The 25,009-nt window shown below is 33.7% G+C and overlaps 1 protein-coding gene and 1 pseudogene across 2 annotated transcripts; one reads left to right on the forward strand and one right to left on the reverse strand.

Moving 5' to 3' along the window:
- The first annotated feature begins 1,027 nt into the window (after positions 1-1,027).
- Positions 1,028-21,712, forward strand: LOC133823523 (rRNA biogenesis protein RRP5). 2 transcript variants are annotated; one of them, XM_062256336.1, is made up of 40 exons: positions 1,028-1,309; positions 1,850-2,039; positions 2,195-2,403; positions 3,005-3,145; positions 3,292-3,465; positions 3,591-3,690; positions 4,499-4,611; positions 4,697-4,819; positions 4,925-4,996; positions 5,761-5,853; positions 6,989-7,102; positions 7,220-7,342; positions 7,636-7,821; positions 7,972-8,183; positions 8,784-8,918; positions 9,053-9,198; positions 9,289-9,354; positions 9,566-9,672; positions 9,935-10,015; positions 10,093-10,167; positions 10,271-10,372; positions 10,934-11,102; positions 11,189-11,337; positions 11,604-11,687; positions 11,774-11,874; positions 12,070-12,220; positions 12,396-12,470; positions 12,581-12,731; positions 13,103-13,709; positions 17,051-17,111; positions 17,280-17,425; positions 17,519-17,702; positions 18,351-18,449; positions 18,718-19,109; positions 19,218-19,394; positions 20,130-20,226; positions 20,314-20,469; positions 20,566-20,796; positions 20,931-21,014; positions 21,121-21,712. In XM_062256336.1, the coding sequence occupies exons 2-40, from the start codon at positions 1,877-1,879 to the stop codon at positions 21,229-21,231; spliced, it is 5,760 nt and encodes a 1,919-aa protein (XP_062112320.1). In that variant the 5' UTR covers positions 1,028-1,309; positions 1,850-1,876; the 3' UTR covers positions 21,232-21,712. The 2 variants fall into 2 exon arrangements, with proteins under 2 accessions (XP_062112320.1, XP_062112321.1); XM_062256337.1 differs by lacking the exons at positions 1,028-1,309; positions 1,850-2,039; positions 2,195-2,403; ... (1 more) ...; positions 3,292-3,465; positions 3,591-3,690 and adding an exon at positions 4,198-4,277.
- Positions 21,713-22,075: 363 nt separating this feature from the next.
- Positions 22,076-23,523, reverse strand: LOC133821584 (strigolactone esterase D14-like; annotated as a pseudogene).
- Positions 23,524-25,009: the final 1,486 nt, after the last annotated feature.

The raw sequence follows: 25,009 nt of genomic DNA on the forward strand, positions 1-25,009 counted from the left end.
TATCTAAGTGGATTAAGCTATTACCAACATATTGGGGCTGAACCACTATAAAAATTGCGTGTGTTATTTACTTTATTTATTAAACCGTCTGTGTCGTTTAAATTCTCTTGAAGGTTCTGTCATTTTTGACGTTCTCACGTCGTTGGCCAAAAACGCCGTCAACACTTAAGGATAAGGAGAGGATAAGGAGAAGAGAGTTGAGATTATAATAATTATTCTATATGATGAGTAACTTGTAAATCAAATTCTAATTAGCTTGGATGGATGACTTAACTATAAATTAATTTATTTTAGTGATAATACTAAAAACTCATGTACATATATTGCAGAATTCATCATCATTAACTATAAATATCTTTCTTAAATGAGATCATGAGTATATAAATATATATATAAATTAATATAAGGAAAAATGACCGAAAATACAGTTATTTTTGGTAACCATTAATAAAACAGTTTTCTATTTATTTGATTAAAAATATGAAAACAAAATCCAAAATTTTGTTCAGTAATATTAATTGTATTGTCTATTTTTTTTAATTTTAATTAAAATTTTGAAAATTTCCAAAACAGTTTTTTTATACTTTAAAAAATATTACCGAACAGACCCAATATTAATTCACTTTAGTTTACGGACATTTCATTTTCTGGCCTATTATGACTTTTAGTCATCAATTAATTCTTTTTTAAGATATTCAAATTATTGCAAGAAAACTTTTAAACAGAAACAAATTAATTGTTTTATAAAAATAAAAATATTATCAAACACATTTTTATTTTATAAAATTAAAAAATATAAAACAAAAAATATATATTTATTTTTGAGTTAAAAAAATTTAAAAACAAATTTTTACCAAACACATTTTATTTTTCATTTTTACGGTATCTTTTACTTTCGAATTTTTTTAAATATTCTATTGTTCAAAATATATATTTAAATATTATTTTTTTTTCTACCGTTATTTAATTACAATTTATCTATCTTTATATTACAGATATTTAAAAATATTGTTAGGGTTCTCTATTTCCTTCTGTACACGTACGGTGACAGAGACCTCGAGCCTCCAACTTCTCTCGTGCGCCATCTCCTTCACTCTCCCACCTTCACCATCTTTCATTCGATTTCTTCTTGACTCCGCCAGCCTCTCTCACTCAGTCCGTTTCTGCACCGTCTCCCTCAATCCGCCACCCTTTCATACTCGCTGTCTCCCTCACTCGGTCCGTAGCACCTTCTTCCTTTAATCGATCCATATTGCTTCCTCCGTCAAGGTCTTCACCAAAACCGGGAGGCCCAGAGCCACCGCCGCCGGTATTACTTTTGGGTTTGAAGTTTGAATCTGTTAATATATATGTTTGTATATATATATATCTGTATGTTTGTGTAAAATATTGATTGGTGTTTGTGATCGGTGGAGTTTAAAATGGAAGCTCTCCTTCCCTTTTTTTTTTCTTTTTTAAGTTTTGAAGACGATTTTGATTCATTATTTTCTTAAACACTTTCTATGGAATTAATTTCAAGGACTTGATATGCCATTTTTTATTGTCGTGGTAATATTACATTACTTATTAGTTTATAACTCTGCCACAAAATGACATCTGGGTTTGGTTTGGGAATCAAATTAAGGAGTTGCTGAACGTGTATATACTGTATATAAATTAAAAACAAAGCATACAATTCTAATGGTTTAAACATAGTAAAAACAAACCTTTGTGGTGTTCCTTATATTCTTCACAGAGGAGAGGTATTGGGGCAACATTCCTGAGAGAAATATTAGAGAATAGGATTAACTTTTTTGAATTTATGAGTTCAACTGAAATTAATCTCAGATTCTAACTAATTTTGCTTCAGAGTTGGAGTTTCTTTTTCCCCGAGAAAATGGCTGCGACTTGGAAGAAATTTCAGAAGAAGCGTAAGGAATCCACAAAGTTCAACAAGTCCTCCAAGCCGTCGTTTAATGCGAAGAAGGAGCAAAACGCTCCCGCCAAGTCTGAGGCCCTTGCTTTGCAGATGGAAGATGATGTTCCTGATTTTCCTAGAGGTTAAATGATTTTTTGAAATTTGAACTAGCTAATAATAATAAAAAAGAGATATACTATTGTCATATTGCTTGTGTAGAATTGTGTTATGTGGAAAATTTAGTTTGTGATGAGTTGTTTTACTCAGTTGTGCATTTTATTTTATCTTTTTGTTTAGGTGGAGGAAGTTCTCTGAGTCGAAAAGAACGCGAGGAAGTTCAGGCTGAAGTAGATGCCCAGTTTGAGGTGGAAGAGCAGGAATTAAAGACAAAGAAGAAGAGGAAGAATTTGCCGAAGATTAGTCAGGAAGATGATGATTTGGGTTCCTTATTTGGTGGTGGTATTACTGGCAAACTGCCTCGATTTGCTAATAAGATAACTTTGAAGGTATAGAGATGGATGCAATTGTCACTTTTAGAGAAAAAAGAAAAAAAGAAAAACAACATTACGATTTCTTTAATTATTTCTTACAAGTGTTATACTATTGGAGTTAGATATTGACATAGCTTGCCTGCTTTCTTTTAAAAAGTATAGAATAGACTGCATCTTCATATTAGATGCATACGGGGAAGGAAACCTTCAGTGCCCTACTGTGCATTATGATTGCCTATGCTGGTTTTGTTTGTATGCTTCTCCTTCTGTGATAAGGATCAAGAATTTCAATTAAATTTGTCTCACACTTCTGGCTTTTTGTCGGTTGTCCTGATACCATTGAACGTATATATACATATTTTTTAAGTATGTATTTTTGTGGAACATAATAAGTTTATGCCACCTTTATTGGCAGTCACTAACTCAATACTATTGAGAAAGGATGCACGTAGCACTCCGATGGGTAAGAAGTGAAGAGATATGCCAACTATTGGAAAGAAGGATTTCATATTAAGATATTATCGATTATTGTCATTGTTTAAGTCATATCTATCATGCTATCACCCTGCCAAAAAAAGAAAAGAAAATGGTGATGTGTTATTGTTTGTTTTCCCAGAATATATCTCCCGGAATGAAGCTTTGGGGAGTTATTGCTGAAGTAAACGAGAGAGACCTTGTAATAAGTCTACCAGGGGGTTTACGTGGGTTAGTTCGAGCCTCTGATGCTCTGGATCCTATTTCGGATACTGAAATTGAGGTAACAGTAAGCATTTCCTATCATATAACATCTAGTATAAATATTTTGTCCATTATTGTTGTCGTGACTCGTAGTTATTCTTTGAATGTTTTGATAAGTACTGTTGTTTATTAAATTTTCCTTTTTTGGTTTCTTCACTTTACCAGAGCATAGCAGATAATGTGCTACCCAGTGTCTTCCACGTTGGGCAGATGGTAGCTTCCGTTGTTTTACACTTGGATAGTGATAACAAAGAGAGTGGCAAAAGGAAGATCTGGCTTTCTCTGCGTCTTTCTTTGTTGCACAAGGGCTTCAGCTTGGATTCTATTCAAGAAGGCATGGTATGTCAACCACATAGGCTGGGATAGATATTTTGATAACATGTTTTATTTATATTTTCTCACATGTTTGATACTTTGTGTTATTGATGAGAGGTCGGCAAATTTCTTTCTTTTTTTTTTTCCAGGTCCTCACTGCTTATGTGAAAAGTATCGAAGACCATGGTTATATTCTTCATTTTGGTCCGACTTCATTCACCGGGTTCTTGCCTAGAGATAGCAAAAATGGTAAATATACGTTGACTCCAAAACTTAAATTATATGAACTACTCATTTCTATTGTAATCTATGTCGTTTTGTTCACATCAATTGTTTTCATTATACAACGATTTTCAGAAGCTAAGAACTTTGGTCAATGTGAGTAACATTAACCATTTACACATATCAAGAACATTTGCCAGGACCCAGGGATAATTGGAGTCAGTTTTCAACTTTAATATGCATTTCTAGTCTCTTATACTTGCATCTGGTTTCTTCTTAATGAAAATGAAGTAGGTATGAACCAAGTAGGCAGCATAATGATAGAATTCACACATGGTTATCTACAAAGCATTCACTTTTCACACATGCTGTAATGTTCTGAATGAAAGATGTCTAGCATATGATGGCATGCAATTGTGTAACGATATACAATGTGTCAATGTCTAGATTTTACCCCCCTTTTTGCGTTGCTTATAATTTCTTTGATTGTCGTTTCTTCCTAGAAACTTACTAATGCAGGAGTTAACTTTCACTTTGGGAAGTCTTGAATCTATCTTAGCATCACTGAATATTTTGCGAAGGTTAATGATCATTGAGACTGACAGCTTCTGAAAGTATGTTAGACTGATCAGTGAATAAGCATTGGTCATTTAGATTTGCTGAAAAATTGTAATTAAGTTTTTTTTACTGTGTACTTATGATGTGATCCATTGCCAATGGACATCACGTATATTCTTAATATAAAATTTTCCTTGGTGTTATTTTTTCTTTGGTTGCCTGATGACTTTTTTTAACTCACACCTTTTTATGTTATTTAATTTCAACGCCTTTGCAGCTAGCACAGAGATTAACACTGGACAACTTCTACAGGGCGTTGTTGGGAAAATTGACAAAACCCATAAAGTTGTTTATTTAAGTTCTGACCCAAATACTGTGGCAAAATATGCGGTATGCCTAGTTTTTTCACCTGCTCTTCTTTGTTCACAGCTTCTCTCAGACTTATTTTAATCTTTCATTGTTACTCCCCATACAGACCAAGGATGTTAAAGGCATTTCAATTGATCTTCTTACTCCAGGCATGATGGTTAATGCTCGTGTACAATCAGCCCTTGAAAATGGTGTTATGTTATCATTTCTGACATACTTTACTGGAACTGTAAGTTTGATTTTCTTTAGTCAAGTCAGATACTTGAAAATAAAATGTTTTGATTGAGATAATGACTACAATGTACATAGATATTTGCTAATACCAATTTTACAGGTTGATATGTTTCACTTGCAAAGTAGTTTTGCTACTTCAAATTGGCAGGATGATTACAATCAAACTAAGAAGGTAATATTGATCTTCTAGTATATTTTATCTTAATTTCTTAAGTATTAAGATTTTTATCTCAATTTATGTCATTGGCTTTCTTTTTTAATAAAAAGCAAGTGCAAATATATTCTAGTTTTGGGCTTTTACAAGATCATTCAATGGTTTGTAGAGTAGAATATGCATGCATTGTGAGATGAGGGTTGGCATGAATTTATTACACACCATCTTATCCTTATAAATAGCTTTTATTTATAAGAACATGTTATATCTGATGCATATGTACTAGGATATTTTAGCATAGATACAAGCTATCCTTACCTTACCTTATCTTACCTTTAAAAGATGAAATGTTGTTGCCTTTTGTAATTTGTAAATTTTCTATTGATTGTCTTGAACATTTTGTTTGTTTTTCTTGGAACCACCGTTTGTAGCATATGTAGCTAAATGATTTATTTTTAATTTATTATTTTGTATTGGTATCATGTCAAATGTGCTACAGTTTCTTATTTCTTCTTACTTCTGTCAGTCTAGTTATGTAATTAAAGATATTTCCACGGTGTTGTATATTTGTCTAGAGCTTGCACCACCACTTGAAAATTTAATTATAGATTTAGCTTATTTTCACAGTACTTGCAAACTTAATATGCATTTTATTTAATTTATGACTATTACATTTTATTGACTATGCTATCTGTGTGTTTTACATACTTGCATATGCAGTGTGGTTATTAGTTTAGTTGTCAATTTTTTTCTAATTAAAATACTTTTGTATTCTGGTTCAGGTTAATGCTCGAATTTTGTTCATCGATCCTTCAACTAGAGCTGTTGGTTTGACTCTGAATCCACATCTTGTTCATAACACGTCTCCTCCTTCAGTAAGTTTTGAACAAGTTTACTTTACATGCCTTTCAATCATTTCTTGTCTGGCATCCTTGTATGAAGCATTTTAATCACTCTATCTTTAAATTGAATTTCAAGAGTGGTGATTGGTTGGTTCTCTTTAAACATGGACTATTGTGCCCACTGGGAAGTGTCCTTTTCATCCTTTTACTAGCTTGCCTCAGTATATATATTTTTTCTTTTGGGCATTTTAGGTACCGAATAAATACTGCTATGTGCTGATCTTTTCTCTCTTTGGGTTTTTTGGATTTTAATCACTCTGTCTTTAAATTGAATTTCAAGAGTGGTGATTGGTTGGTTCTCTTTAAACATGGACTATTGTGCCCACTGGGAAGTGTCCTTTTCATCCTTTTACTAGCTTGCCTCAGTATATATTTTTTTTCTTTTGGGCATTTTAGGTACCAAATAAATACTGCTATGTGCTGGTCTTTTCTCTCTTTGGGTTTTTTGGTGAGTGAACCTCTGGTCTCTCTAGTGTGGGATGACAAAAGTAAAATAAAAATTGCTACCTAGTGTAGAATGGCAGGATTGATCATTTTTATTGGTATCCCGGAAACTTCATTCTGAGGAGTTTGTTATGTTTGATTTCGATTAGGTTCAAATATGAATGGTTGGACTATACAATGTGTGTGTTGTGTGTGTTTGTGGTGTGTGAATGCAAGAAGAAGATTCAGAAACTTGTCTACTTTGTTGCTTTTTCTAAATTTCTTAATTCATATATTGATTTTACCACCACTTTTCTAATAATTTTGCTGCGGCAATTTAACTGTAAATTATGTTGTCACTGCTTGCTTACTAATACTTTATGGATATGGAATTTAGATTATGTTGTCACAATTTGCTTACTATCTAACATGCTGTTATCATAATGATTTGGAATTATGGATATATTATTTTCTTTGCCTGGTACTTCCAGAGAAGGTTTTTTATTGTATTATATTTTATTTTATTAACAGGCTGTAAAATCAAAATCCGTTTGCGTGAACATTCTTTTCAGTTTTTCCTGTTCTTTCTTTGATGGCTTCAGTGTATATAGACCAGTCTCTATGTTGTGTCCAATGAAAGTTAGTAATGACTGCTAGAGTTCTACATCATATTTCTTGTATGCAGCATGTTAAAGTTGGAAATATTTACGAAGACTTGAAAGTGGTCAGAGTTGATAGAGGGTTAGGTCTTCTCCTTGAAATACCAACCTCACCGGTGCCTACACCAACATATGTTAGTGTATGTCCTTTTTATCTCCTCTACTTTTAATCTTCATCTTTTGAAGATTTCTTTTGTGGCAATGGTTGTAAAGATTGTTTCAATTTTCAGTTCTTGCCACTTTCTGGTTGATTTCAGATATCTGATGTGGCCGAAGATGGAATTCATAAGCTTGAAAAGAAGTTTAAGGAAGGTAGTCGTGTCCGTGTTCGGATTCTCGGGTTTAGGCACTTGGAAGGGGTGGCTACTGGGACTTTGAAGGTTGTTTTTTTTTTGGTTAACCCTTGTTTTTTAAAAGAGAAAGCATCTAATATTATGCTCACAGTCTGTTTGTAAAGTTGTATTGATATTTGTGTGTAAGGATGAAATATCAACCTTATATCTCTGAAATTATGTTTGATGCTGGTAAAGCTAACTAAAGGATTCACACTGGATATGTTTATTGCATTTGTTATTTCAATCTTGATATACAATGCATTTGAAGGACGGTAACAGAGCTTAATATTCTCTCTCAATATAATATACATACATATATATATATGCATATATTACAGGCTGGTGCTTTCGAAGGGTCAGTTTTCACTCACTCTGATGTCAAGCCTGGGATGATTGTGAGGGCCAAAGTAATAGCTGTTGAACCCTATCAAGCGATTGTGAAATTTTCTGGTGGTATTAAGGCACTTTGCCCACTTCGCCATATGTCTGAATTTGAACTTTCTAAGCCTGGAAAAAAGTTTAAGGTACTTCTACTTTAAAAAATGACTAATATTTTATTTGGTTTTTTCTAGTGGATTGCATAAAAGTTCTCTGATACTGCAGGAATGGTTTCTTACTGTTTGTTTATAAGTAATGAGCTATGAACATGTATCCTTGTTTGTATCACTCTGCAGGTTGGAGCTGAGCTGGTGTTTCGTGTACTTGGTTGCAAATCTAAGAGAATAACTGTTACACACAAGAAAACACTAGTGAAATCGAAACTTCCCATTGTTAGCTCTTATGCTGATGCAACTGATGGATTAATAACACATGGATGGATAACAAAAATTGAGAAACATGGATGCTTTGTTCGATTTTACAGCGGTGTCCAGGGATTTGCTCCAAGGCTAGTCCCAAACTATGCTTACAAAGTTTATAATTTGTCTTTTGTTAGACTAACTGATTATTTTAGTGGTTTTGTACCTTTTCTTTTCATAGCGCCTGTTGTTGGTTACTTTAGATATGGTTAGATATGTTAGAATGGGCTTGTTATTTGCATTCTATGATAACAATTTTGCAAATAAAGTTGTAGTATTAGAAGCATAAAAAGTTGTAGTAGTAGAAGTTTTTGTTCACAGTTGTGTCTGTCTGCTAGTTCACTCATTATAACTAGCTTGCTTGTAGACAGGAATTGTAGTAGCTAGTTTTCCCTGTAATGTATATCAAAGTATGAGTTAATGATATTCTAAGAGTTCCTTTATCTGCTTCCCCTTTGTGACATATGGTTAGCATGGAAGATGTCTTTTTATATTAAATACTTGTTTTGCAGCTGTTTTTTTTGCCTTCTAGGTACATACTAGTAGTAGTTAGAATGTAGGCATACAAAATCTTGAATTCTTATTGGAAATGAGTTTGGTTCTTCTCTTATTATTGGATTGGAGCTACTGTAACTACATGTTTTATATTTTTTTGCTGTTGTGGTTAATATTTTTTCATTTTGAACCAGATCTCAACTTGGTTTAGACCCAGGGAGTGATCCTAGCTCAATATATCACGTTGGACAAGTGGTCAAATGTAGGATAATTGGTTCTGTTTCAGGATCAAGACGCATCAATCTTAGTTTCATAATAAAGCCTTCAAGGTTTGCTTCTCTACAGTGTGCGCATTTGGAAACACCCTCCCTGCCCACCCCAAACACACACACACACAAACTCAAATAACACCCTATCATTAGTTGGAAGTCTAATGACAAGTGTTATTTCATCATGTTGGCAGGGTTTCTGAGGATGATATTATCAAAATCGGTACACTTGTTTCAGGAGTTGTTGACGTGGTAACTCCAAATGCGGTAGTAGTTTATGTTAATGGAAAAACTTACTTAAAGGGTACAATTTCAACTGAACATTTGGCTGATCACCAAGGTATAATATTTTTATCTATATATGCTTGGAGCATGTTTCCTGTCTTTTTATTGTTTTGAATATTATCTGATCATATATTTATTAATGTAGGGCAAGCCGATATGCTCAAGTCAGTACTAAAGCCTGGATTTGAATTTGATCAATTGCTGCTACTAGGTAAAATAAAAGCTCTCTTCCATTACCGCCAATCGTGATATTTAATCCTTACATTTTAAAAGGACTTCGAAGAATATGCACTTAAAGAAATTAACACTAGGAACTTATGAGAAAGAATTCAATGATTTTTCATCTTTTACTGCCCTATAAACTTCTTATCACTGATATTAATTTAGAAATTATCTTATTTTTTGTTTTGCCAATAATGAAGACAATGAAAGCAACAATTTGAAACTCTCTGCAAAATATTCTCTTGTCAAGTCTGCTGAGCAGCTTCCATCAGAGATCAGTCAGATCCGTCCTAACTCTGTTGTCCATGTAAGTAATTCAGTTAATTTTGAAGCTACAGAACTTCGTGGTCATGTAGATGTTCTTTGTGGTGGAACCACCACAGCTAGTAAAAAGTATAAAATTTGAATGTGATGTTTCTTTTGTTAAAAAAGGGTGATGCAGAATTACCAAATGGAACTCTAAATCTAATAAAACTATTGATTCACGATTTAACTACTTTATGATCTAATTAGGTGTGTTCAATTTGGTTTTTAGTGTTCTTATTTACAAATCTATTTGTTTGAAGCAGGGCTACATCTGTAACCTGATTGAAACTGGCTGCTTTGTTCGCTTTCTTGGTCGTTTAACTGGTTTCTCTCCTAGAAATAAGGTCATCTTCAATTTATTTTAGTATTCATTATTCCTCTTTAAGAGATGAGTGAACACTCAAATGCATTGTTTTCTTAGGCAACTGATGATTACAAAGTCAATCTTCCCGAAGTCTTTTACATTGGACAGTCTGTGCGCAGTAATATACTCGATGTTGGTGACCTCTTTGAGACTGAATCATTCTAAATTGTGTAACCTTTCAATTTCAAAACATTTTATCATTTAAATTCATCATCACATTGGGTTTATTCTGCAGGTTAATAGTGAAACAGGCAGAATAACACTTTCATTGAAGCAGACATCTTGCTCTTCAACAGATGCATCCTTTATGCAAGACTTCTTTCTCCTGGAGGATAAGGTAAACTTATTTGATGCATATGTAATTGAATATTCTTGTTAGCTGAAACTTCTGTTGTTTCTGTATAACTTCAATTGCTTTGAAAATAAACATACCCAAGAGGGGTAGCTCTAATGGTTTGGCATGTGGTTTGCTCCCACAAAGTTTGAGGTTATTCAGATTTGATTAAATCTTGTAATTTGGACCCATATGTAGATAAAACTATATATTGTTTGATAAAAACTTTTCTTATTTTTCACATACTACATCACATGTAGTGCTAATGTCTAGCTTTCATTTAGGGTATCCTGAAGATTGCTTGGTTAACACACGATGACACATATAAATTAAGTTGTCAAGTATAAATGAACTATGTGGTTTTTCATTGTCTTAAGTAGAGTATGTGATTGTAGCAATACCCTTTATTTTTCTTGCCTTCTTTGTTCCCTTTGTTCTTTTTTTTCCCTGAGATCAGGGTTAGAGAGATAAATTGCTTTTTTTTTGGGGTGGACTTAATTCTACATTACTTTGTCAAGGTTTAGATTATACATATTAAAATTTTGATCATGTCTTTTATAACAGATTGCTAATCTGCAATCCTTGGGTTCCAATGGATCTGAGTTAAATTGGACTGAGGGATTTAACATTGGCTGTGTTGTTGTGGGAAAAATACAAGAAACAAAGGATATTGGAGTGGTTGTGAGCTTTGACAAGTATAATGATGTCTTGGGTTTTATTACCCCCCATCAGTGTAAATTTTCTTCTTTCACTGGGCTGTCATTGTGGTGTGTTGATTTGTTCTGATCCCTGATATGTTTCTCTGTACTAACTTTGCAGTAGCTGGTACCAAAGTTGAGACAGGCTCCATTGTTCAAGCGACAGTCCTAGATGTTTCAAAATTAGAGCATTTGGTCGATTTGTCTCTTAATAAAGAGTTCATTGCCAAAAGCAGAGAAGGAAGTTCTCACAGCCAAAGCCACAAAAAGGTTTAAAGCTGTTCCTCTAATTACATTATAACTCATCCAGTCTTTCATAGGTACACTGATAATCAAGTAGAGAATAGACATTAGATTATTTTGAATTTTTTCTTTCAATATCTGTTTGCTTCATGTTTCTACTAAAACAAAATTATGTGGATTCCAAATGTTTCTATTCTGATCTTGTTGGAATTGGCAGTATAGACTTTCTTTATTCATTATGACCACAGTTTACTCCTCTCTATTTAGCTAATCTAAAACATTCTGAATTCTAGAAGCGTAAACGACAAGCATCCAAGGACTTGGAGGTTCACCAGACAGTTAATGCTGTTGTTGAAATTGCCAAAGAAGATTACCTGGCAAGTCTATTTTATTTTTTTTCTCAGAAGTCTAGATATATGTATTCTTCAACCCCTCTAAATAGGTTTTATAATGCCCATTCCAGGTTCTCTCAATACCCGAGTATAATTATGCCTTAGGATATGCATCAAAATCCGACTATAATGTCCAGAAGTTTCCTCATAAGCAATTTCTGAATGGACAAAGGTGTGCTCTATTATTTTTATCTTTTGAAACCACCGCATATGACTTTCTGAAATATTTGACGCATTTTGATCTCAAAATTATCCTCTTATTTTCGAATCCTTTTCTGTACGCTTTATTTTGGTGTATGTATGTATATATCCAATACTGAATATGCATAGCATAATGACTGGCATGCAATTGTTATACTTCACGCAGTGTTGTTGCCACTGTTATGGCTCTTCCAAGCCCTTCAACAGCAGGGAGACTACTGTTGCTTCTTAAATCAATCAGTGAATCTGAAACATCAAGCTCAAAAAGAGCAAAAAAGAAGTCAAGTTACACTGTGGGTTCTCTTGTTCAGGCAGAGGTAAGTAAACATGATTTCTTTTTACCAGCTGGCATCGATTGATTCTCAATGAAAGCATGAAGAGTGCTGTTTTCCTATTGTTTTTAGAATTATTGGGATAACCATACCTTAATTTACACAAATAATTGTAACAAGATATTTATATGTTTTCTTATGCTATTCTCGTTCTTCCCAGATTACTGAAATCAGGCTACTTGAACTAAGGTTGAAATTTGGAATTGGTTTCTATGGGCGTGTTCACATAACAGAGGTAAAACTTCTTTACATTTATTATTGATCTACAATCTATTTATTCTCTCTTCGATCTTAATTATGTTTTTATGTCACTTTGGTGGATCATAAACTATGTCATCTGGGCAGGTAAATGATGATAATGTTTCAGAAAATCCATTTAGTAACTTTAGAGTTGGGCAAACAGTGAATGCAAGGATTGTTGGAAAGGCTAATAATTCTGATAGCAAAAAAAATAACTGCCAGTTTGATCTTTCCATGAAACCTACTGTTCTCTCAGGTAACATACATCTGGAGATTTTTGTGTATGATCTTGTCTTACACTTAATACTATTTTTTTTTGCAGACTAGTATATTAAATTATTGTATTTGCTGATAAATAATTTATCAAAAAAAATAACTATTGCCTTATATAAGATTCTCTAGTATTTTTTTTTAATGGAGATTCTCTAGTTGTTTCATCCACATATAAATGCACATCTGAAAGATAAATGCAATTATCTTTGATTGGAGCTTTCCTTTGCTGCTCGCAATGCTTTTCTAATGGATTTTGCTATAAATATATATTTATTGTAATTTATTTTGCCTAATGGCATTTAATTGGTGAAGTTTTATCACTTATAGTGCTCTTGTATTGAAATTTAAATCCAGGCTCCTATGAAACAGAGGAAAAGCATATGATTGAAAAGTTTGATTTCTCTTGTGGACAATTTGTCACTGGTTATGTATATAAAGTGGACAGTGAATGGGTGTGGGTAAATATATCTCGAAATGTGAGGGCTCAGCTATTTATTCTTGACACTTCATGTGAGCCTAGTGAACTTCATCAGTTCCAGAAGCAATTTCAAGTGGGAAAAGTTGTATCTGGTCATGTATTAAGTGTTAACAAGGATAAAAAGCTATTGCGACTTGTTCTACGCAGTTTTCTTGCTCTTCAAGCTTCCATTTCAAATGAAAATGTCACTGCTCATATTTGTGAAGGATGCATTGTAGGTGGCAAAGTATCCAAAATACTTCCTGGGGTTGGTGGATTAATTGTGCAAATAGGTCCTCACACATATGGAAGGGTTCATTATACAGAACTTACTGACTCATGGGTGTCTGATCCATTGTCTGGATATCATGATAGGCAGTTTGTCAAATGCAAGGTCCTTGAGATTAACCAATCTGCGAAAGGAACATTTGAGATTGATTTGTCATTAAACTTATCGACAGAAGACATGATTTCCCAACATTCTAAGGAATCCTGCAAAATTGTGTAAGTTATCTCTTTATTTCTTAATTTGTATATGGTGCATAATGTGCTTAGTTAGGGTTACATGCTTATATACTATGTAACTCATCAGTACGTATCCAATATATTATAACAAAGGATAAATGCATTTTTTTTTTCTCTTTTACACTTCTTTTTCATTCCAAGATAGACTTATAATATTATTAAAATGTAACATATTTTAGTGGAGTCCACATGTAAACTTTTAGATACAAGAGTGTAAAAAGAGTATTGCTAGCACTTTTTCTTCAGTAAATGTATTTTTTATTTTTTGAAAAAAAGAGATAGAGGCCTTTGTGTTATTCTGACCTCCTCTCACATATATTACAAACCCTCACTTTTGGCGGAGGAAAACCGTGGTAACAAACAAAAGTACCCACAAAAGATAGAAACCAAACCCCAAAACAACAAAGCAAGACTATACAAACAAAAAACTTCTCCAATCTCTAGGGAGATCTAAGAAAGATAACCCCTCAAAACCTTTTGTACAATACACTCAAGTGGCCACCCAGAACTTAACCCTCCCAAATTTGATCACACGAAGATGACTTATCATAAAAAATTCTACTATGCTGCTCTAATTAAATCGCCCAAAAACAAGCCAAAATAGTAGATATCTAAAGATGATTTAGACGCCTATCCCCTACTAATCTACAACCAATCAACTGATGACAAGAAGCTGACATATACCAATTGAACCCAAACTCTCCCATAACTCTTCACCATAACAACCGGGCAAAATCACAATCCAAAAAGAGATGACTGAAAGATTCAATCCCCATTTTGCAACACACACCAACTGGGGGACAAGTACTGATAAGCACGACGACGTTGCACGACGACGTTGCAGTATAACATTAACATTCAATTTCTCAACTAACAACAACTAGCTGAAAACCTTAACTTTAGACAAAACACGACCCTTCCACAAAAATCTTAGCCCACAATACTTCATTCCGCACATTAGTAGATCTAATCCTCTTAAAGGAAGATTTACAAGAGAATAACTCAATAGAATCAGGCTCCCAAACTCTTCTGTCATCCAAGATCAACGACAAATTAACAAAATCTAGAATCTGCAACAACTCAACCAAAGAAGGAAGTTCCCTATCAAAAAGAGGTCTTCTAAAGCGCAAATCCCAATCAATACCTACACTCGCCTCCCTAATAACTCCCAAATCAGCTATTGAAACATTTTTTGCTTGGGAAATTATCGCCAAATGTGGATACCGATCCTTCAAAGCTTGCCCTTTAATCCAAACATCCTCCCAAAACCTCACGGAATCACCCTGACCTACCTTGAAATGAACAAAACCCAAAAACTCACCATAAAGGGAAGAAGTCTTTCCAAGGGCCTCGCAGAAAATCTATGCACCACTTTTGTATCCCAAAAAAATTCAGCTTGCCCATACAGACTCGAAACCACCTTATGCCATGACGACTCACGCTCCAATGGAAATCTTCACAACCACTTCAAAAGGAAGGCTTTGTTTCTATCTTCCAAATTATTGATTCCAAGACCTCCATGGAATAAAGGCTTACAAACCATACTCCAAGCTACCAAATGATTTGAGCTCGAAAGATCGACTCCTTCCCACAAAAAAGTCACGCATCATCCTCTCCATATCCTTCTGAACACTTTTAGGAGTCCGAAATAACGATAAATAATATACTGGAAGCGACGAAAGCACTGACTGAATTAGAGTAAGCCGCCCCCCTTTTAAGAGAAAAGCACACTTCCACCCAGCCAATCTTTTTGCACACTTAGCCAAAACTGGCTCCCAAAACTTCTTAAACCTTGGATTATCTCCCAACGGAAGGCATAAGTACTTCATTGGCCACTTTCCTACCTCACAACCAATCACCAAGGCATGAGAAACTACCACATCCTCCGCCACATTAAGCCCCAACAATTGACACTTATGCAAATTAATCTTCAATCCAGAGATGCCGGGAAAAACCTTAAGAATATCAAGCAAGACATGAAGGGACTCCTCAGCATCAACAAAAAAGACGGTGTCATCAGCAAATTGAAGGTGACTCACTTCTACATTATCCTGTCCCACCAGAAAGCCTCTAAATAAAGATGAAGCCTTAGCTTTATCCACCAAACTACCTAGCACATCTGCCACAAGTGTAAACAAAAAAGGGGATAATGGATCACCTTGTCGAATCCCACGAGAAGCTCAAAATTTACCCCTTTGCCTACCGTTAACAAACACCAAATAGGACACAAAAGTGAGACACCCCTTCATCCACCTCCTCCATAAAGTACCAAACCCTTTATACTCCAGAACGAAATCCAGAAAATCCCATTCCACACGATCATAAGCTTTTTCAAAATCAATTTTGAACACCCAACCAGTCTTCTCTTTGCTTCTGTACTCTTCCACTTCTTTGTTGGCCACGAGAACTGTCTAAAATATGTCTACCTCAAAAGCTCCTCAAGTTTCATATATAGTCTCTGAAAGCACCCCTCAATCTGTTGGCCAAGACTTTCGAAATAATCTTATACAAACTATTGACTTGACTAATTGGCCTAAAATCATTAACTCGACAACTATTAAGCTTCTTTGGAATAAGGCAAATGAAAGTCTCATTGGATATTCCCGGGATGATTCCATTTGCATGAAACCCCTGAGAAACCTCCATGAAGTCATCCTTAATAACATCCCAGCCAACGAAAACCCTTCAGGCCCTGGTGCTTTGCACCAGAACAATAAAAAACACCTTACTCCTCTAGTAGTAACATTAAATGTTGAAGACTTGTTGTCTTTTAATTTGTTTTGCTATGTTATGGTATAGAGTAGAAATCTTATATATAGAAGAGTGAAATCTGTTTGTCTTATCTTTAGTTGTATCTGTGAAATTAATTTGGTGAAGTTGCTAAATGAAGCCAGTGGAACAAATATTTTTTAACTTGTATACTTAACATTGGTTTGCTATGAGTAATTTGATGCGTGTTTTGTGGAATTGAGTGGGGACAGAAAGAAATACTTGTATATTTTATTTAGAAGAGTTGGATTTATTTTATTTGTATAATAAATCAAATTTTAGCTTCTATCTGAACTTCTGAGGCAATGGAACTTAAGGATTTTCTATTACATAACTCTTAGTTGGAAAAACGGTTCGATTAGTGGTGTCTACTTTTGTTTTGTTAGTTTTGTTTAAGTTTTGTGTATTTTATTAGATTACCTTATTGTCTGTAATTCAATTCAATTTAGTTTTTTTTTATCGTCAATAAATGTTTTTATATATAAATATATCATTCAGTTGTTAATTTCTTCCTTCTTCATTTGGCTACTAACTCACTGGTATCTATACAGGTCCACTAAAACCAAATGTGTGGCAAAGATTGAAGATCTTCATCCTAATATGGAGATACAGGTGTTGTAAAATATTTCTGCCTTCCAAAGCTTCTTTAAAGTGTCATATGTAGATGCAATTTCCCTCCTCCTTTCTTAATGGCCTACTGTGATATGTTTACATGTATTATTTATTGTCTTAAATATTTTCTCAATGTCATCTTAACAAATAATTTTTTGGGCTTTACAGGGTTATGTTAAAAATGTTACTTCAAAAGGATGTTTCATTTTTCTATCCCGGAAACTTGATGCCAAAATTCTTCTTTCAAATTTATCTGATGGATTTGTTGATGATCCTGTCAAAGAATTCCCCGTTGGTAAACTTGTGACTGGCAAGTAAGTCATTTTTCTTCTTCTGTCAATTGTTGTCTAAACTTCTTTTTATTAGCAGATGAATATGTGCTGCATTTATTAAGAGTTTCGATGCAGGATTTTGTCTGTGGAACCTCTATCAAAGCGGGTTGAAGTTACATTGAAGACCTTGAGTGCAAGCAGTGCACCAAAATCAGAGATTAGTAATTTAAGTAGTCTGCGCGTGGGAGAGATTATTTCTGGCAGGATTAAGCGGGTGGAGTCGTATGGTTTATTTATCTCTATTGACAACACAAACCTGGTACATAATAGGTTACTTTTGCATAATTATAATTGTTATATGATTCCTGTATGTAAAGCATTTACAATTTACCTGAAAATGTGAGTTATTTTGATTAAGTTAACATGTGGAAATATATTTGTACAACTTTTATTTTGGCTTTTGTTTTGTTTATTTTTTTTCCCTTTTCTTGCAAGGGTTGATTTAGAATCTTCTACTTGGAATTTGGAGTAAATCCTAAACTAAGATCCTTGTAATACTATCTAATTGACCAATGCCATTTTGATATTTCTCTTTTTCCTCGTGTTAACTAACTTGGTGGTCCATCTTCCTTTATCGAGGCATCCTTGCCCAGCCCACTCCTGCCTGTCTTTATTACCTAGCAGGGAAATATTCCCTAGAATTATTTTGAAACAAGATTGTTTCTCATAGAGTCAGATGGTTTGACAAGTCACTTAGAATGGTAATAGAAATGGGAACAGTTGGATTGAACTTTGTTAATAGCAATGCACTGTGTTTCAAATGGGAGTGCTTGTTATTTACGGTGCAAAATTTGGGTTCTTTGTATGGTCCTATTTTATGCTTTTATTTTCTTTATTATATGACTAGTTTATTCTTATATTTCATTCTTTCTATTGTGTTTGAAATTTTCTTTACTTTTATCTTCAGGTTGGATTGTGCCATATTTCAGAGCTTTCAGATGATCGTACTGAGAATATTGAAAGCAAATACAAAGCACGCGAGAAAGTGAGAGCAAAAATATTGAAGGTAAATCTAATTTTTGCACAGGGTTATGACACTCTTCAGTCTATGCATTTAGACATTTTTTTTTACTAGCAATCAAGATTGGGAATCATTTATCATCTAACTGATTGTTGAAGAAATTATATGTTTGTTCTGCTATGGTTTGCATCATCCACAATTGCACTTTAGGTTTGGTGGAAATTGATTGCATGATATTTGATAAAACAGAATGTGTATTATATATCTGCCAATGTTTTATTACGAGTCATGGAAATTTTTATGTTTTGATAAGGTGGATGCAGAAAGAAATCGAATATCTCTTGGAATGAAAGATTTCTATGTTTTAGACAATGATGATGCTGAGGAACTTTCAGACCAAGAGGCTGATGCAACCATTCAAAACAATAGTTTCATAGATGATACTAAGTTGGTATCATTACCTGAGAGTGGTTTTCAAGGAATCCACAATATGGATGTTGAATGCCAAAATTTAAATTTGGAAATCCCCATTCTTGCACAAGCAGAGTCCAGGGCTTCTGTTCCTCCACTTGAAGTAGCCCTCGATGATGTATATCAGGAAAATGTGGATGGTATAACTATTCAAAATCAAGAGCTTTTAAATGTCATAGACACCCTAGATGAAAAGAGCAAGAGAGAAGCAAAGAAGAAAGCAAAGAAAGAGAGGTTATTTTAGTTTTCACATTTTTATAGTTTTTTCAATTAAAACTTCTCTACCCTCCCAGAATCTCCCCATTATTTTTTTCTTTAATATTGGAAATATTTTTGTGGCAGGGAGAGAGAAATTAGAGCTGCTGAAGAAAGATTACTGGAGAAAGATATACCAAGAACTGCTGAGGAATTTGAGAAACTAGTTAGAGGTTCTCCAAATAGCAGCTTTGTTTGGATAAAATTCATGGCCTTCGTGCTTTCCATGGCAGACATTGAGAAAGCTCGTTCTATTGCTGAAAGGTACTCTTTTAGCCCAAATGCGTGTTGTCTTTTTGCTGTTGTAAGACCATATTCTTGCTTAATTTACATGTTTCTCTGTTGTTATTCACTCTCTCTCTCACTGGTGTTTGATGAGTTCTGAGTAAGTTGTAGATTTTTTTTCATGCCATCAAGGCATCTTTTGTTATTATTTGTTTCACATCCTAGGTTATCGGATATCATTCATCTCTTTATATAGTTACATATTATTGTGTATTTTCTTAGTTAAAGTTTTTCAAGTGAAAGGCCCGATATATACTGGAGTGATCTACAATTAATGGTTTGCAAGTAAATCATTGTCCCGGCTATCAAGAGAAGTTCTATAATCTATTTATTATACCACAAGATAAATGCTGTAGTAAAAATTCTAAAACCTAATAAGCTGTCCTAGAATTCTTTTTACACTAGGCTTACCTTAATAAAACTAAAGAATCACACTCTTATTCTGCCTCTCATAGAGCATTAGACATGGTAATCTGAAAATAATAATTCTAAAAGTTGTACCATTAAGTTCGTTAATGTCCCTCTTCTCTTCCCATTAATTTTTTTTGAATGTTTGTTTTGTTTTCCTTTTTGCATTGCAGTTAAAATTCTCCTACAAATGTAGCACATCGTAAATTATAATCACCAGTTGTCTTAGTTTATTTTTTCCCCTTCTCAGAACTGCAAGGTTACTCTCAGTTGACTTGTCATTTGACGTTGCTTTGATTTACTTAGGGCCTTGCAAACAATAAATATCCGAGAAGAGAATGAGAAGCTCAACATTTGGGTGGCTTATTTTAATCTGGAAAACGAATATGGAAATCCTCCTGAGGTAACATCATATACATTTGGCACTTTGTAATTCCACTTGTAATTTGTGTTACATGGGTATTAAGATCTCTTAAGTTGGTTTCTTTAGGAGGCTGTTTTGAAAGTATTTCAAAGGGCATTGCAATACAATGATCCCAAAAGAGTTCATCTAGCACTATTGGGAATGTATGAAAGGACGGAACAACATAGGCTGGCTGATGAACTAGTTGACAAGATGACCAAAAAGTTCAAGCAGTCATGCAAGGTATTATTGTATAAACTCTTAATGCTGTTGATTATTATTTTTGATAGAAAATCAAATTCGTAATAAATTAAGCATTGATAATTCATGGAAATTTAGGTTTGGTTAAAGCGGGTACAGAGGCTCTTGAACCAACAGCAAGATGCAGTTCAGGCTGTTATCAATCGTGCCTTGTTAAGCCTTCCACGTCACAAACACATAAAGTTCATCTCGCAGACAGCTATTCTTGAGTTCAAATGTGGCGTTCCTCATATGGGAAGATCCATGTTTGAAGGAATTTTGAAAGAATATCCCAAGAGAACGGACTTGTGGAGCATTTATATTGATCAAGTAAACCCCTTGCAAAGTTGACACTATTACATTATTGCCAAATTGATCAAACTATGGGATGGCAACATTCTTGTATCTGTCTATTTGATCATTTTTTGCCAGAGAAATTACATTCTTGTGTCAATTGCTTGCAGGAGATTCGACTTGGAGATGTAGATGTGATTCGTGCACTATTTGAGAGGGCGACATGTTTGAGTCTCCCACCTAAAAAAATGAAAGTATGTACCCCTAATTCTTTTTGTTTTCCCTTTCAGCCTAATAGTTCTTTTCTACATATAGCCGTTTTTTATGTTATTGAATGTTAATTTCTATTTGATTTTATAGTTTTTATTCAAAAAGTATCTGGAGTATGAGAAGTCTCTCGGTGATGAGGAGCGGATTGAGCACGTGAAAAAGAGGGCAATGGAATACGTTGAGAGCACACTAGCAGAATAATCATGTTCATGTTTATTGAGGTAAAGTTAGTCTTTTCAAGCATGGGGCACAGGGAGCATAGAATTTTCCCCTGGAATACAATTTTTCGTTTTTTTGATGCTACACCACACCTGAGGATTCTGGAAGAACCATTTTGGATTTTGCTGAGTAAAACTCCACGAATAAATGATTGTTGGAGATCTACTACTTTTAAGAATCTTCAATACAAAGTGAAGGATGCAGAAAAATCATGATTCCGAATGAAGGTGTAATTTTGGATTTTGACCTGATTATATACTGACGTTGGAAATAAATTTTGACACCTAAATCTTAATCTGTAAGACATTTTTACCCTTGAGAATTATCAGGAACGTATGGGTATTTATTTCTTGTAACGTATTATCTATTGTTCTACTTCTGTATTTGTACAGATAGAAAGGTTCATTCTTTATCAAACTAAACTTCTTTTGTTGTGGAAATAAACTCATGTTTCGTGTTAAAATGACTTAATCAGCATTGCAGTTATGTATTAATTCATCTTAAGTTAATGCATGCCACCTTATTTAAAATGATAATTATTAAATTAATTTTTTATCTGTATTATTTTTAAAATGTACTAAATAATGTAACATGCATTCATTGATTGGATATGAATTTGGACCCCGAAATTGGACTATACCAATCCACCTAATGCTATCACTTTGAATTTGATTATTTCTTTTTATCTTTTTTAAGTACTTGATATAAATTAAGAGCTATAACGGTCGTGGCAACATTGAATACATTGATAAACAAGTCAAAAGTACAACGAAATCTACTAAAATTCAATTATGATAAGAGATTATTCAACCTAAATCTAAGAAACAAGGTATCCATTTTTATTGCTTGACCAACAACCAATAACCTATGCATATAGTGGAGATGGACATAGAGGGTACAGTAAAACCTTGGAAACCTTTCTAAGACGAATTGTGTTCATTTTTTTTTCAAATATAAAATAGATACGAGAACATAAAAGACTATTCAAACATTGGCGCTCATAAAAGGATCTCATATTAGCTACTAGTTGCTATCTATGAATATGAAGCGTTTGCTTCAAAGCTTTCAAAACCATATGGTAAGCAGTCAGCTGAGGAAAATGACCTTGTGTTTTCAGTATCTTGAATCCAGCAGGGGCGCCTAGCTTTCTTTTCATGAAGAATGCAACTGATTTTGGAACGATGACATCCTTTTCGGTTTGGATTATTAAAGCAGGCACAGAAACTCGAGGTAGGATTCACCTAAGGTCACTTAGAAAAACAGTCTTGGCTACACTCAGTGCAATCTTTGGTTTCATTCTCAAACTATGTTCAAACTTGGCAATGGCAGTTGTTCTGTTTAGACCTACAGCTATAGGAGCAAATTTTTTAACCCAGGTTGGGAAATCATCTTTCATTTCTTTGAAGATTCGGTTGAGTTGCAGCCTCTCAAAGCCTCCGTTATAATCTTTCCCATTAAGATATCTATGAACAAAAGGCAATAATACCATAGACAAATCAATCTTCTTCTCTAGATACAAAATAAGATCAAGTGTTAACACAAGTCATAATAAGAATCAGAAAAATAAAAATAATAAGAATCAGCAAACATAATGTTGGAAAATAATGAAAGCAATAACATTAAGGAAAGCAAAAGATAATCCATATTAATAATATAGCTATGCTCAGAAAGTAAACAAAGAGAAATTGCCTTTTTCTCTTGATAGAAACTAGAAAGAGATCATGAGTAGAAAAACTTGATCTAAACATCTACTAGTATGATAAAGAATCATAATAAGAATCAGAAAACAAAATCTATCTTACTATAATGGACAAACTCCCACCTGGATGAATTATATCGAAGTGTAGATTGATGAAAAAAAAAATAGAGTACCTTGGTGAGCCACCTATTAAGACAAGTTGGTGGAAGAGTTCTGGTCTTCTTATTGAAGCTAAACAGGCAATCATGACTGACATGGAGTGACCAACATATATAGTGTTCTTGACATTGAGTTCATCAAGAAGGCAGAGAAGGTCTTCAGTGTAGCCGTTGAAATTCGAGTACTTTGTTTGGTTGTATAGTTTAGGATCTACATTGGCTGAGAAAACCAAGTCATAAACTGCAACTTTGAAATAGCACACTAAGTAAGGGATGAGGTAGTGCCAAACTGTCTGGTCCGCACCAAAACCATGTGCTAGAACTACAGTTTGGGTGCCATTTCCATAAACATTAGCATTCAAGGCTGTCACGACATTCCTTCCATGGCTGCATAACGCATCCATGTTCATGACAACTAGTGTAGTCCATATGAATATGTGAATATAAATGATTGATTTTTTTTAAAAAAAAAAATTCCCATCAGTCTCTTACTTGCAGTGCCCTATTTATACTCTCCTTTCCATGTCAGCAGACACCTTTGAATAGAATAACGTTTCATATTGATAAAAGTAATTTATTTTATTAAATATGCCCAAATACATGCATCCGTCTCATGGTTCGAACCCTCTCCGATTTCCTTAGGGTGATATGTGAAAATGTTATTAGTCTCCTTTAAGACTTTGTGCCACTGCATAACTATATCGGTTAGGGCAACTCCAACCATAAAATCCATTTTGGTGTTTTAATACCAAAATGGTGGGATTTTAACCATTCCCATTACCACACCAAAATTACACAAAACAATATTTACAACATTATGATATTATTTTATTAATTCATAATCATTATTATTATATATATATATATTTAAAAAATAGGATAAATACTCATTTGTACTCTGTGTTTTATCGAAATATATACTTGGTATCCTATGTTTTCAATGATGCTCATCTGGTACCCTGTAATATGAAATCATACATATTTGGTACCTTACATTCAAATTTGAACAATAAAATTTTATCAATATTACCAAGCTACACTCAATTATATGTAATTAAGCAATTAAATTTGAATTTGAAACTCATATAATTGAAGACAGTTTGGTCATATTGATAATATTTTATTGTTTAAATTTGAGTCTAGGGTACCAAATATGTATGATTTCAAATTACAAGGTACCAAATGAGCATTATTGAAAACATATAGTACCAAGTCTGTATTTCGATAAAACATAGAGTACCGATGGTTATATATCCTAAAAAATATTAAATATTAAAAATTAAAAGGTAAAAAAACTTCTGCTATGATGGGACACTGATGGGACACTGGAGCTCATCACCAAAATAGGGGAGAAATTGATGTTGGATTGGAATGATATATGGTGTGAAATTGGCACAATTTTAGCGTTTTGCCGCTCTATTGGAGTTGACCTTAGGCCAACTCCAACCATGAATGTATTTTGGTGTTGAACCAATATGAAATTAGTGTAATTTTAACACCATATTTTTTTTTTCATTCCAACTACAATATTAAAATTTATACTAAAAAGTATACTCTATATTATTTTATCTTATATATATAAAATAATATATTTATTATTAAATATTAATTTAAAAAACAAAAAAATACTACCATATTTGGTAGGATACTGTAGTTTGATAGAATAATAGTGGGAGAAATGCAGTTGGGTTGGATTTACTTTTCTGCAATTTTAACACTATATTTTTCTATTTTGCTGTTAGGTTAGAGCTGCCGTTAGCATTTATATCTAATTTGTCTAAATATAAAGTTATCTAATGATTTCCAAGGTTTATGTCGTCTTGACTCTTTGATAAAAAAGAAAACAATAATTCTTGTTAACCCTGAAAAATGGGGTGGTAAATTTTTTTGCTCAGCATGCAAG

Source organism: Humulus lupulus, chromosome 3, assembly GCF_963169125.1.
Source record: "Humulus lupulus chromosome 3, drHumLupu1.1, whole genome shotgun sequence".
NCBI lineage: Eukaryota > Viridiplantae > Streptophyta > Magnoliopsida > Rosales > Cannabaceae > Humulus > Humulus lupulus.

Bases quoted from the DNA above. Each gene is read 5' to 3' on its own strand.
- LOC133823523 (XM_062256336.1), top strand. From the start codon at position 1,877: ATGGCTGCGACTTGGAAGAAATTTCAGAAGAAGCGTAAGGAATCCACA. The intron at 2,404-3,004 runs GTATAGAGATGG...TTGTTTTCCCAG, and splicing joins CTAATAAGATAACTTTGAAG to AATATATCTCCCGGAATGAA. The intron at 20,470-20,565 runs GTATTATTGTAT...ATGGAAATTTAG, and splicing joins AGTTCAAGCAGTCATGCAAG to GTTTGGTTAAAGCGGGTACA.